Below are 14,597 nucleotides of genomic sequence, written 5' to 3' on the forward strand. Positions count from 1 at the left end.
GTTGGGTCAGATGATCCAGATACGCTCTGTGTCTGAGTGTCTGAGCCTCGGTGCATCTAAATGTCTGTGCGTCTGTGAGCTAAATTGACACTAAATGTCCAAAAGTTTGTGGACACCCCTTCTAATGAATGCATTCAGCTATTTTAAGTTGTACCCATTGCTGACACAGATGTGCAAATGCACACACACACACAGCTTGTTTAGTCCCTGTAGAGAAGAAGTACTGCCAATAGAATAGGACTCATGACCCTATTGGCTCCATGCTGCCTAATAATGCCAGGCGTGGGCTAGAGGGGGTATAAAGCCCCCCAGCATTGAGTTGTGGAGCAGTGGAAGAGATGTGTTCTCTGGAATGATGGTGTAGGAGCTCCATCCCGTACTTTTGGATGGGATGAGTTGGGGAGCTGGGGCTGATGAGGCTCTTGTCACTGAATGCAATCAAATCCTTACAGCAATGCTCCTCTAAAACCTAGTAGAAAGTCTTCTTCTCTTTTGTCCACACAGTGTTTATTTAGATGTATTTGCACACACAGATCGGGAGGTTTTCAGACCTGAGTAGGAGCTGCCTGTGTGGTTCCTGAGTGTGCTTCTCCAGGCGGCTCTGCTTTTTCCTGCTCCTGCAGGACACACACACACACACACACACCTTTCAGTGACCACACACTTCCAGCACCCCTACACTGGAACAGTCACTGACACAGAGCCCTCACTCAGTCTTCTACAGCTCACTGTGTTGCAGACAGAGGAGGGAGGTCTCTCAGGTGTGTGTGGGGGGGGGGTTACCTGAGCCGCAGAACCGAACGGGTTCCTGAAAATCCAGCCGAACACTCCGGACTACAAGACAAAACAGCAGGGTGTTATTTCACTGCTCACACAGTTGGGGGGGGGGGTTGGGTACCTATACTCTGATACTGATTCCTGATCATTACTCCGATACATCAGACCGATCTGAAAATGGGTGTGGCTTAAAAGCAGGAATTTATGTTATGTGCACAAAGTGTGTGTGGCTTAAAGCAGGAAGTAGTGTGTGGTGTTGGAGGTGTGTTTGGCCTAAAGCATAAACAAGTGTAGGTGCTTGAAGTGGGTGTGGCTGAAAGCAGATGTTTCTGCTGCATGTTTTTTAGGCTACATCCATTTCCATGGTTACTCTACACGCATTTATTTTGTTATACTACAGTAGTTACCAGTGATGTTACACCCATTTCCATGGTTACTCTACACGCATTTCTATAGCTATACTACAACAGTTACCGTAGTGATATTGCACCCGTTTCCATGGTTACTCTACATTCATTTCTTTTGTTATACAACAGTAGTTACCATAGTGATGTCACGCCCATTTCCATGGTTACTCTACACACATTTCTATAGCTATACTACAACAGTTACCGTAGTGATGTTGCCCCCATTTCCATGGTTACTCTAGATTAATATCTTTGGTTATACTAAAGTAGCTACCATAGTGATATTACATCCATTTCCATGGTTACTCCTTACGCATTTCTATAGCTATTGTACAGTAGTTACCGTAGTGCTGTTACACGCATTTCCATGGTTACTCTACATGCATTTCCGTAGTTATACTACAGTAGTTACCATAGTGATGTTACACCCATTTCCATGGTTACTCTACACGCATTTCTATAGCTATTGTACAGTAGTTACCGTAGTGATGTTACACGCATTTCCATGGTTACTCTACATGCATTTCCATAGTTATACTACAGTAGTTACCATAGTGATGTTACACCCATTTCAATGGTTACTCTACACGCATTTCTATAGCTATTGTACAGTAGTTACCGTAGTGCTGTTACACGCATTTCCATGGTTACTCTACATGCATTTCCATAGTTATACTACAGTAGTTACCATAGTGATGTTACACCCATTTCCATGGTTACTCTACACGCATTTCTATAGCTATTGTACAGTAGTTACCGTAGTGATGTTACACGCATTTCCATGGTTACTCTACATGCATTCCTATAGTTATACTACAGTAGTTACCATAGTGATGAGGCTGATTAGACTTTTAAAGCTGTTAAACTCACGCTGGCTTTGTTTGGGGGGTTTCCATCTCTGGCAGATGCTTCAGACTTAACATGTGCGCTTTCCTGCAACCCAAAAATTAAATAAATAAATAAATAAATAAATAAGCCTGTGATTTACTGTCAGACGAAAACAGCTGCTCAGATTTTGAATGACAGTTCACACGGCGCTACTGCACAGTTACATGCTTTGATGCCAAAATTACAATAAAGTAACATAACAAACAGAAACACGTGCAGACGTAAGATGTAAGATAAAATACGCTACATGTCCACAAAGTTTGCGGACACCTTTTCTAATGAAGAAGAATGTATTCAGCTGCTTTAAGCTGCACACATTGCTGACACAGATGTGCAAATGCACACACAGCTGGTCTAGTCCCTGTAGAGAAGAAGTACTGCCAATAGAATAGGACTCTCTGGAGCAGATCAACATCATGACCCTATTGGCTCCATGCTGCCTAATAATGCCAGGCGTGGACTATAGAGGGGTATACAGCTGTTGTTTATTACAGTGTGGTTACACAATAATATATTAATTTGGCTGTTCAGCAGAGTTTCTTCTCGTGCCCGGGCAGAAACAGCCTACTGACATGATTTGACATGCTTCATCAACCTTTAAGGCACTCACGAACCCTCACAAACACAAACACGCTTAGTCACTCATCTCTGCCTTCTTGACCTTTCTAAAAAAACTTGCTTCCCAAGCTTTTTAGCAGATTTCTGACATTTTTTAGATTTTAGTGACAGCCTTTTCTCCTCTCCTCCCAAACAGATACCTAACATGTCTTGGCTCTAGAACCTGTTTTTAAAATCGCATATCATTAAACTAGTGGAGGGACACATATGCAATATGCAGGGTGTAGTGCGGCAAAAAGTAGTCCCGAAAGAAAACCACAATTTGCCACTATTGTACCACCATCATCATCATCATCATCATTATTATCATCATTCCATAGAAAACTCAGAAAACTCGTGTAGCTTCACCGCCGGGTTTGGATAGTAAATCAAATATTGGCTATATCTGTGCTGTAGTCATGGCGACCGACGCCTGGTTCCATTCACCACCACTGTGAAGAAATTCTAATCTGTAATTGTCTCGGCAGTGATGCTCGGTTTTACACCGAATTTGTTGCTGAATGTGTTCATCTCACATAGGGAATTATACAGGAATGTTGGAATTTTTTTATTAGATTTCCCCTTTAAGGTAAAACGGCTCACCTTCGCTTTGCTGTCAAAGCCGGCATGGCTATTGGATGTGTTACTGCCGGCACTGCAGTCTGCTGACAGAGTTTCCTGCAATATGTGAAGTATTAAAGCCTTTAACATGCACAAAAAAAACAACACACACACACACACACACACACACACACACACCTGTGCAGGTAACTTACTGGTTTTCCATTGGCTTTAAAAATTCCACCCAGCATTCCTCCCTCCCTTCTTTGTCCTGAAGGTTGGGAAGGGCAGATTGCAGTGTTTTGTTCAGATGACAACTAAAACACATACATTATAAGCTTAGAAATTAATATAAACAGTTTTAATGGTTGAAAACGATTAAAAAAGAGAGTTTAATTTACTTTAAACCAAGTACGAAGCTTAAGCTGCTCGAATTTTCCGTTCCACCTTAAATGGTGCTGCAGTTACATTCTGGCGCCTGAGGCGCCAGAATGTAACTGCAGCACCATTTAAGGTGGAACGGAAAATTCGAAGCCGAGAAGGAAAATCACTACCGTACATTTCCCAAACGTTGTAGACAACACAGCACGACTCTAATGCACTCACCTCGAACCCAAACACTCCTCCACACGGTCTGAATGTGTAGTTTAAACACTTTACGAAGAGAAATCCGACATTTAACTACTCAGAACTTTCCACTCCGCTCTGCTGTGCTGAGGCGCGGTTCTGTGCATCAGCGCCCTCTGCAGGCCGCCGGCGGATTTTCACCACGTCATGCTACGTTGACAGTGTTAATATGCTAAAATCCAAAACCTGCCTCTGTTTATAATTATAATAATAATTATTATCTTTAGTTTGTATTTGAATTATTTGACTAGTATATGTGCCAACAACATCAAAATAGGATGAAAAATATACGTATATCACTCCTAATATTGGCTTAAATGTCTGTTAGCAGGTAGCTAGCACACTGAGTAGCATTTGAGCTTTTGGGATGTTAGCGGTTAGCAAGCTGCTGCATGAATTTACCTCTATTTTACCTCTATTTTTAACTCTATTCTTCCTCTATTTTGCCTCTATTTTTAACTCTATTCTTCCTCTATTTTGCCTCTATTTTTAACTCTATTCTTCCTCTATTTTGCCTCTATTTTTAACTCTATTCTTCCTCTATTTTGCCTCTATTTTACCTCTATTTTGCCTCTATTGTTAACTCTATTCTTCCTCTATTTTGCCTCAATTTTTAACTCTATTCTTCCTCTATTTTGCCTCTATTTTACCTCTATTTTAACTCTATTCTTCCTCTATTTTGCCTCTATTTTTAACTCTATTCTTCCTCTATTTTGCCTCTATTTTTAACTCTATTCTTCCTCTATTTTGCCTCTATTTTACCTCTATTTTGCCTCTATTGTTAACTCTATTCTTCCTCTATTTTGCCTCAATTTTTAACTCTATTCTTCCTCTATTTTGCCTCTATTTTACCTCTATTTTAACTCTATTCTTCCTCTATTTTGCCTCTATTCTTAACTCTATTCTTCCTCTATTTTGCCTCTATTTTTAACTCTATTCTTCCTCTATTTTGCCTCTATTTTGTCTCTATTGTTAACTCTATTCTTCCTCTATTTTGCCTCTATTTTACCTCTATTTTGCCTCTATTGTTAACTCTATTCTTCCTCTATTTTGCCTCTATTTTTAACTCTATTCTTCCTCTATTTTACCTCTATTTTGTCTCTATTGTTAACTCTATTCTTCCTCTATTTTGCCTCTATTTTGCCTCTATTTTACCTCTATTTTGCCTCTATTGTTAACTCTATTTTGCCTCTATTTTACCTCTATTTTGCCTCTATTGTTAACTCTATTCTTCCTCTATTTTGCCTCAATTTTTAACTCTTCTTCCTCTATTTTGCCTCTATTTTACCTCTATTTTGCCTCTATTTTTAACTCTATTCTTCTTCTATTTTGCCTCTATTTTTAACTCTATTCTTCCTCTATTTTGCCTCTTTTACCTCTATTTTGCCTCTATTTTTAACTCTATTCTTCCTCTATTTTACCACTATTTTGCCTCTATTTTTAACTCTATTCTTCCTCTATTTTGCCTCTATTTTTAACTCTATTCTTCCTCTATTTTGCCTCTATTTTTAACTCTATTCTTCCTCTATTTTGCCTCTATTTTTAACTCTATTCTTCCTCTATTTTGCCTCTATTTTACCTCTATTTTACCTCTATTTTTAACTCTATTCTTCCTCTATGTTGCCTCTATTTTACCACTATTTTGCCTTTTTTTTACATCTATTTTGCCTCTATTTTACCTCTATTTTTAACTCTATTCTTCCTCTATTTTGCTTCTATTTTACCACTATTTTGCCTCTATTTTTAACTCTATTCTTCCTCTATGTTGCCTCTATTTTACCACTATTTTGCCACTATTTTGCCTTTTTTTTTACATCTATTTTGCTTCTATTTTACCACTATTTTGCCTCTATTTTTAACTCTATTCTTCCTCTATTTTGCCTCTATTTTGCCTCTATTTTTAACTCTATTCTTCCTCTATTTTGCCTCTATTTTACCTCTATTTTGCCTCTATTTTTAACTATATTATTCCTCTATTTTGCCTCTATTTTACATCTATTTTACCACTATTTTACTACTATTTTACTTCTATTGTACCTCTATTTTACTTCTACTTTGTCACTATTTTTCCTCTATTCTTGGCAGAACCAGAACAGAATTTATTTAAAGTTGATATAAAGTTTAATGTAAAGTTAATATCCTGGTACAGAGCCGACTTTTAAGCTCGGCCCACGTATTTTTGATGGGGTTGAGGTCAGAACTTTGGGAAGGCCGTTTCAAAGAATTGTTGATAGCCTGTTTATCTATTTGAGATGGGTTTGGAGGTCGCTGTCCAAAGGTCACTGACAGGGTTATGGGTTCAATAATGGGCTCGGCAATGTTTGGCAATGCAGCAATGGCTGCCCACCGCTCCGGGCATGTGTGCTCACTGTCGTTGTGTGTGATCGATCGCTAGTGTACGTGTGTGTGTCATGGCAGTGATGGTCAGAGTAATTATAGTTAATAGTGGTAATATTAATATTAATAGTGGTAGAGTTCATTTGGGTTGGAACATGGTCATTAGACAGGTAGCAGTGGTAGGAGGGTGTGCAGCTGGTCTGGCATGGGTGGTGGTCGGGTCTGACCGGTAGGTGGCAGCTGGTCTGACGCAGGTAGAGGGGACTCCAGTGGGCAATCTTCCAGCAGTCCGGCTGTGGGAAGTGGACGGTCGTTTACTCAGAGAAGGTAGAGAGACAGAGTTAGTTCTGAGAGGATTTTATAGAGATCAGAGAATGTTGATCAGTATCGGTGTGTGTCTGACGACTCCGGCAGGTCTGACTATAACAGTCTAATTAAAAGGAGAGATCCAGAAGGTAACACAGACACGGGAGCTCCCTGAAACACTAGCGTCCATCTGCTCCACCGTCCACAAACCTGTAATCACGAGTGATTGCGTGCAAGCAGTGAGACGACAGCTCCAGCATCTCAGTGTAATACAATAGCCCTGCATTGTGGGATAGGGCTGTTTCTGAGCATGCATGGTGGATATTTGAGTAGCCTCGCCTTTAACTTTTAGTGATTAACATGCAGTTGGGACACATCCTGAGCTTTTCCAAAGATTTTAATTCTGCATCACCTGGTCTTTCCTAACGATGTTTGTTATACGATGTGTGCTAACAAGCTAATTAAGCTCCGAGATCTTGGGTTGCCCAGGTTGTTGCATAGTTTTTTCTTTCATTTACTACTTACTACTCATTTACTCTAATCCTGATTAAAAAAAAAAATAAATAAACCCTGAAAGGAACATTGAATGCCTTTAGGAGATCAGCCCATGTTCTCCTGACTGAACAGGTCCTGACAGTGCAGCCCTTCTTCAGAAGCTATGAAGTAAACAGCTGCCCGTAAAAGCAGAGATTAGGCCTGGGGGGGGTCACCACCTGAACTGACATAAACAAAGAAGAGCAGCACTCCTCCATCACCACCCTTCATCACTCATCTGCACCTTTCAATTTTTTCACCACTAGTGTGTGAACAGGGAGTCCAAACCCCTACAGCTGAAGGGCATTCTGGAGCCTCGACTCCTCCCCCCCTCCCAATTACCGTAACCTGCCTTTTTTTTGGGGACTGTGACTAGAGGGCAAGATTACTGAAGATTATACAGGAATGGGGCTTTTACACTGTCCTACCATGCTCTAACTCCATAAAGCATACTTCCACCAGTGTGTGTGTGTGTGTGTGTGTGTGTGTGTGTGTCAGGTCCTACTTGTTGCAACAGGCTTTGGTTCTCATAAATGCTGCTTTACGCTACAGTTCCCATGAAAACGTCTGGAGGTCTGACCTTTATGTGATCGACAGTGAGAGAGTGTGAGTCTTTAATCATCATTTAGAGAAAGGAATGAGTAGAAATGTAATATTTCTGTGAGAAAGTGTTACCCTACGTCTGAGTAAGGTTGAATAATGGTGGAATAATCCTGCTTAATAAAGACTGATGAAGAAGTACCTACATAGATAAGGAGCTGGACTGTGTCTGTATAAGCTTGGTACGTCTGGGACATGATCTCAGTACATAGTGATGGTAAATCATACTGCCTTACACAGATCAGACTGACAGCAGTCTAAAATCATCATGCACTGCATGGCAAGTAAGGCAAAGCACCCACCACCCTCCCACCGGATGGAAGGTCAGTGGATACAGCAGCCGGGAATCTCCGGATTCAGCCAGATTTAGACTCTCAAACACGGCCTTATCTTACTTTAATTGAATGTGAGTAGTAGGACTTCACCTGAGGGTGGTGTCCATAGAGCTACATGACATATATATACACACACGGACAAAATTGTTGGTACCCCTCAGTTGATGAAAGAAAAACCCACAGTGGTCACAGAAATCTGAATCTGACAAGTAATAATACATAAAAAAGAAAATATGAAAATGAACAAATGAAAATACGACCTTGATTTTGAACCATTGCTTCAACAGAATTATTTTAAAAGTAAACTCATTAAACAGGCCTGGACAGAAATGATGGTACCCCTGAAAATAATGTGACCAAAGGGACGTTAAATCAAGGTGTGTTCACTAATTAGCATCATAGGTGTCTACAATCTTGTAATCAGTCAGTGGGCCTATATATAGGGCTATAGGTAGTCACAGTGCTGTTAGGTGACATGGTGTGTACCACACTCAACATGGACCAGAGGAAGCGAAGGAAAGAGTCTCAGGAGATTAGAAAGAAAATTATAGACAAGCTTGTTTAAGGGTAAAGGTTTTAAGACCATCTCCAAGCAGCTTGATGTTCCTGTGACTACAGTTGCACATATTATTCAGACATTTAAGATCCATGGGACTATAGCCAACTTCCCTGGACGTGGACGCAGGAGGAAAATTCATGACAAATCAAAGAGACGGAAAATACGAATAATAACAAAGAGCCAAGAAAAACTTCTAAAGACATTAAAGGTGAACTTCAAGCTCAAGGAACATCAGTGTCAGATCACACCATCCATTGTTGTTTAAGCCAAAGTGGACTTCATGGGAGACGACCAAGGAGGACACCATTGTTGAAAACAAATCATAAAAAAGACAGACTGACTGGCTTCTGGGAGAATGTCTTATGGACAGATCAGACAAACATGGAACCTTTTGCCAAGGCACATCAGCTCTATGTTCACAGATGGAAAAATGAAGCATATCAAGGAAAGAACATTGTCCCTACTGTGAAACATGGAGGAGGCTCTGTTATGTTCTGGGGCTGCTTTGCTGCATCTGGCACAGGGTGTCTTGAATCTGTGCAAGATACAATGAAATCTCAAGACTATCAAGGGATTCTAGAGAGAAATGTGCTGCCCAGTGTCAGAAAGCTTGGTCTCAGTCACAGGTCATGGGTCTTGCAACAGGCTAATGACCCAAAAACACACAAGAATGGCTAAGAGGAAAACATTGGACTATTCTGAAGTGGTCTTCAGTGAGCCCTGACCTAAATCCTATTGAGCATCTTTGGAAGGAGCTGAAACATGCCGTCTGGAAAAGGCTCCCTTCAAACCTGAGACAACTGGAGCAGTTTGCTCATGAGGAGTGGGCCAAAATACCTGCTGAGAGGTGCAGAAGTCTCATTGACAGTTACAGGAATCATTTGATTGCAGTGATTTTGTTGTGCAACAAAATATTAAGTTAAGGGTACCATAATTTCTGTCCAGGCCTGTTTCGTGATTAAATAATTCTGTTGAAACATGCTTGAAAAACAATGTCTGACTTTCATTGGTTAATTGTCATAGAATTTTTATTTATTATTACTTTTGTCAGATTCAAGTTATTTCTGTGACCATTGTGGTTTTATATATATATATATATATATATATATATATATATATATATATATATATATATATATATATATATATAAGGTAAGGGTAAGGGTGCACGTATTTGTCACTGTACAGTGTACACTGTACAGCAAAATGTGTCCTCCGCATTTAACCCATCTGTGGTAGTGAACACACACACTAGTGCACTAGGGGCAGTGAGTACACACACACACCCAGAGCGGTGGGCAGCCAACTCCAGCGCCCGGGGAGCAGAGAGGGTAAAGGGCCTTGCTCAAGGGCCCAACAGTGGCAGCTTGCCGAGCCCAGGAATCGAACCCACAACCCTGTACTGGTTTCAGAACGACTTCAAGTAGAAAAGTAAAAGTAATGGAAGGAAAACAAAGACAGAAAGCTTAGGCCGCGCCACAGGGGTCTATAGTGCACTACCCCCCCACCCCCTCCCCAAAAACCCATTTCTCTAAAAGCCATAATGAGGAGAATGATCTATTAAAATGTTGATGTTAAAAATGTTGGGCTGCACTAGGCTCCTGTTTCAGCTGCAGATCTGCCCATTGAAAATGAAGCATTTCAGTAATATCAGCTCTATTAAAGGAGCGTCTCTGTGCTCTACTGAGCATCAACATGAGCTTCATGGAGGAAAATATGAGGAGTCGTTGTCTAGAAGTTCTGTAAAGCTGCAAAAAGATGTGCAGGTGTGATGGATCGCTTAAAAACCAATGGGGAGTCAGAATGGTGAATGTTTATACTTCTCATCCAACCACAATCATATTCACACTTTCTGAAGGATGACGAGCCGGAGTGAAAACTAGCGGAAATAAAATAGGAGTAACGAAGCTGTTTTTAAACTGTAAGGAGGAGAAAGTTCAGATAATTGGGTGGAAACGTAAGGAGTAGAAGTAAAAATTCGTCTGAAAAATAAATAATTACTCCAGTAAAGTTTAGATAACCAATATTTCAACTTGTTACTTCTTACTTGGTACCTTGACTTGTCTTCTATACTTCAACAAGTGCATCAGTCTATATTATTTCTCCTGCTTGTGGTTTTACTGTGGTTCTCAACAGTATGTTCTCTGTGGTGGGTGGAGGCTTGTGAGAACATGTTGAACAATTAGTAAACCACACCTCCTCTGATCCCCCATCTCCCCTCTTTTCCAATCCCCAGCTGATTACGAGCTCTTCCCTGACTCTGAGTCCTCTATTAAAGCAGAGCACAGTCAGTCAGAACTCAGCAGCAGCACAGCAGCAGCACAGCAGCAGAGCAGCAAATCATCATGGAGAGCAGTCTGAATAACGTGGTGTCCCATCTCGCATCTGCAACGGACGAGCTGAAGAAAGGAATTGAAGGTAAACTCCATTAAAAGAGCAGAAACTGTACTATAGTGAAAGTATGGTACTGTATCCTAATCTAACTCAATTAAAGAGCTGAAACTGTACTATAGTGAAAGTATGGTACTGTATCCTAATCTAACTCAATTAAAGAGCTGAAACTGTACTATAGTGAAAGTATGGTACTGTATCCCAATCTAACTCAATTAAAGAGCTGAAACTGTACTATAGTGAAAGTATGGTACTGTACCCCAATCTAACTCAATTAAAGAGCTGAAACTGTACTATAGTGAAAGTATGGTACTGTATCCCAATCTAACTCAATTAAAGAGCTGAAACTGTACTATAGTGAAAGTATGGTACTGTATCCTAATCTAACTCAATTAAAGAGCTGAAACTGTACTATAGTGAAAGTATGGTACTGTATCCCAATCTAAATCAATTAAAGAGCTGAAACTGTACTATAGTGAAAGTATGGTACTGTATCCTAATCTAACTCAATTAAAGAGCTGAAACTGTACTATAGTGAAAGTATGGTACTGTATCCCAATCTAAATCAATTAAAGAGCGGAAACTGTACTATAGTGAAAGTATGGTACTGTACCCCAATCTAACTCAATTAAAGAGATGAAACTGTACTATAGTGAAAGTATGGTACTGTATCTCAATCTAACTCAATTAAAGAGCTGAAACTGTACTATAGTGAAAGTATGGTACTGTATCCCAATCTAACTCAATTAAAGAGCTGAAACTGTACTATAGTGAAAGTATGGTACTGTATCCCAATCTAACTCAATTAAAGAGCTGAAACTGTACTATAGTGAAAGTATGGTACTGTATCTCAATCTAACTCAATTAAAGAGCTGAAACTGTACTATAGTGAAAGTATGGTACTGTATCCTAATCTAACTCAATTAAAGAGCTGAAACTGTACTATAGTGAAAGTATGGTACTGTATCCTAATCTAACTCAATTAAAGAGCTGAAACTGTACTATAGTGAAAGTATGGTACTGTATCCCAATCTAACTCAATTAAAAGAGCTGAAACTGTACTATAGTGAAAGTATGGTACTGTATCTCAATCTAACTCAATTAAAAGAGCTGAAACTGTACTATAGTGAAAGTATGGTACTGTATCCTAATCTAACTCAATTAAAGAGCTGAAACTGTACTATAGTGAAAGTATGGTACTGTATCCCAATCTAACTCAATTAAAGAGCTGAAACTGTACAATAGTGAAAGTATGGTACTGTATCTCAATCTAACTCAATTAAAGAGCTGAAACTGTACTATAGTGAAAATATGGTACTGTATCCCAATCTAACTCAATTAAAGAGCTGAAACTGTACTATAGTGAAAGTATGGTACTGTATCCTAATCTAACTCAATTAAAGAGCTGAAACTGTACTATAGTGAAAGTATGGTACTGTATCATAATCTAACTCAATTAAAGAGCTGAAACTGTACTATAGTGAAAGTATGGTACTGTATCTCAATCTAACTCAATTAAAGAGCTGAAACTGTACTATAGTGAAAGTATGGTACTGTATCTCAATCTAACTCAATTAAAAGAGCTGAAACTGTACTATAGTGAAAGTATGGTACTGTATCCTAATCTAACTCAATTAAAGAGCTGAAACTGTACTATAGTGAAAGTATGGTACTGTATCCCAATCTAACTCAATTAAAGAGCAGAAACTGTACTATAGTGAAAGTATGGTACTGTATCCTAATCTAACTCAATTAAAGAGATGAAACTGTACTACCTCTGGTCTACTTTCTCTGTCTATGACTAAAGGTTTTAATGTTTCTGAATGTGAACATCTTGCAGAAGTGGGAAACGCCAAGGACAAACTGAAAGAAATGGGGGACTTGGTGACTCGCCTGAACTCCAAGGTGGAGGAGATGGAAAAACGGGCTATAGGTAAACATCTACACTGTTTCTTTTAGAAAGCCTTGGCTAATCGGTATTCACTTCCAGGTGGGTTTGCACATTGTACTTTGTTACTGGGACCCAGTTAGACTTCCCAAATGGGCTTCATTGTTACAGCTAATGGGACCTGGGTCCCATCTAGGCCCTGTGTGCAGTGTACAACCCAGTTCGGGCCCATACTGGTCCCATCACTGGCCCTGGTGGGCATCCATATGTGGGGCCAACCTGGGACCAGAGGACAAAATGTTCTGTAAAGCTTTCTATAAAAGCCTGAATGTTGTTGCTCTGTTCCTAACGAACGTCGTCCTGACTGCAGTGAACCGGTTTGTCTCTTCTAGGCCAAAGGGTGGCTTTTTCGGCATCACTGCGGAATGGTGAGGACATCCACATTGGACCCTTCGGCAGCGACACACCTTTGGTCTTCCAACACATTTTTGTGAACATAAGTGAAGCTTATGATCCAAAAACAGGTACTGGCCCCTGAGCCTTAAAATTAATGGGTTCATCTGTGTAAATCGACACCCCCCCTCCCAAACACTTGTCTGTGTATTTATGTTTTGCTGCAGGGGTCTTCACTGCGCCCAACCATGGGGTCTACGCTTTCAGGATCTTTTGCACAGCGTTTGGAGACAATGCACCCTTGACACTGGGCTTGTTCAAAAACGACGAGCACATGGTTTCCGCCCACGCCCACCAACGTAAGGACATTTACAAGAGCTCCAATGGCATGACCCTAGAGCTGCAGAAAGGTGACAAAGTGACCGTGAAGCTGTACGCTAAAGCCTGGGTGTACGACAACAGAGCCCACCACACTACCTTCAGCGGCCACCTGCTTTTCCTTCTGTGATGTGCTTCCGGGAAACCAAGGGGTTCTATTGGTAGTTTGCTCTGCTGACCATTGCGGGTCACCAGGTCCAGAAACCCCTGGTTCTATATTGGTTAAGATGCTTCAGATGAGCTAGTGAGAAAATGAGGCCTTTAGAAGAGAGGAGGAATCTCACCTCCTTTTGCGCTGATCTTCAATAAAGCTTCTGCTGTAACCTCTTAAGACCGCCGTCTTTGTGGTTTGGTAACTAGTAGCACCTGCGGTTCTGTACCCCGTTAATAAACTGATACACACTAAAGCTGAAATCCAGTGATGTTTATGGTGTGTGTGTGTGTGTGTGTGTCCGTCTCACACTGCTATACAGCAGTAGAGGTGGCAAATCCAGGTCCAAAAGGTGAAGATCCACCCCAGGATTTTGTCCATTCCTGTATTAATTTCTTCTTAGTTTTTTTCCCATTGGTTGTAAAATCCAGGATACTAATGTGGGGGGGCAATGGGGTCTCCAAAAGGCTGCAACCACCCCAGCTAAATCCAGCCCTAATCTGAACGTAGCCACTGTTGCTAACAGAGAGTGAAGCCAAATCAATAATCAGCAGAACAGCTTAAGATAAGATAAGATAAGATAGTCCTTTATTAGTCCCGCAGTGGGGAAATTCACAGTGTAACAGCAGAAAGGGATAGCAGGACACTCAGTTACAAAAAATTTAGATAAATAAATAATTTACACTATATACACAATATAGATAAGAATTAAAAAAGCAATAAACAATATTATTTACAGTAAAAGACTCTTAATTGCACATGGGGGGGGGATATTGCACATAGTATACCCTGAACATGAACATGTGTGTGTAGTTAAGTGTGTGTGTATGTGGTTAAGTGTGTGTGTATGTGGTCCGCTGGGAGCAGT

General features: G+C 40.4%; 2 protein-coding genes across 2 annotated transcripts in view; one reads left to right on the forward strand and one right to left on the reverse strand.

Moving 5' to 3' along the window:
- apol1 (apolipoprotein L, 1) overlaps positions 1 to 3,957 on the reverse strand; it is a 9,269-nt gene extending 5,312 nt beyond the window's left edge. The window contains exons 1-6 of the mRNA XM_072688489.1: positions 3,837 to 3,957; positions 3,446 to 3,547; positions 3,273 to 3,347; positions 2,055 to 2,117; positions 784 to 834; positions 552 to 617 (exon numbers count right to left, since the gene is read on the reverse strand). Of these exons, the coding sequence (XP_072544590.1) occupies positions 552 to 617; positions 784 to 834; positions 2,055 to 2,117; positions 3,273 to 3,347; positions 3,446 to 3,481 (291 nt within the window). The 5' untranslated portion in view covers positions 3,482 to 3,547; positions 3,837 to 3,957. The remainder of the gene's footprint in view (positions 1 to 551; positions 618 to 783; positions 835 to 2,054; positions 2,118 to 3,272; positions 3,348 to 3,445; positions 3,548 to 3,836) is intronic.
- Positions 1 to 13,829, forward strand: part of LOC140562669 (caprin-2-like) — a 27,192-nt gene extending 13,363 nt beyond the window's left edge. Inside the window, exons 4-7 of the mRNA XM_072688495.1 lie at positions 10,765 to 10,946; positions 12,760 to 12,852; positions 13,200 to 13,331; positions 13,428 to 13,829. Coding sequence (XP_072544596.1) covers positions 10,874 to 10,946; positions 12,760 to 12,852; positions 13,200 to 13,331; positions 13,428 to 13,708 — 579 coding nt within the window. The 5' untranslated portion in view covers positions 10,765 to 10,873 and the 3' untranslated portion in view covers positions 13,709 to 13,829. The remainder of the gene's footprint in view (positions 1 to 10,764; positions 10,947 to 12,759; positions 12,853 to 13,199; positions 13,332 to 13,427) is intronic.
- The last annotated feature ends 768 nt before the right edge of the window (positions 13,830 to 14,597 follow it).

Source organism: Salminus brasiliensis, chromosome 9 (genome assembly GCF_030463535.1).
Source record: "Salminus brasiliensis chromosome 9, fSalBra1.hap2, whole genome shotgun sequence".
In the NCBI taxonomy this organism is placed as follows: domain Eukaryota; kingdom Metazoa; phylum Chordata; class Actinopteri; order Characiformes; family Bryconidae; genus Salminus; species Salminus brasiliensis.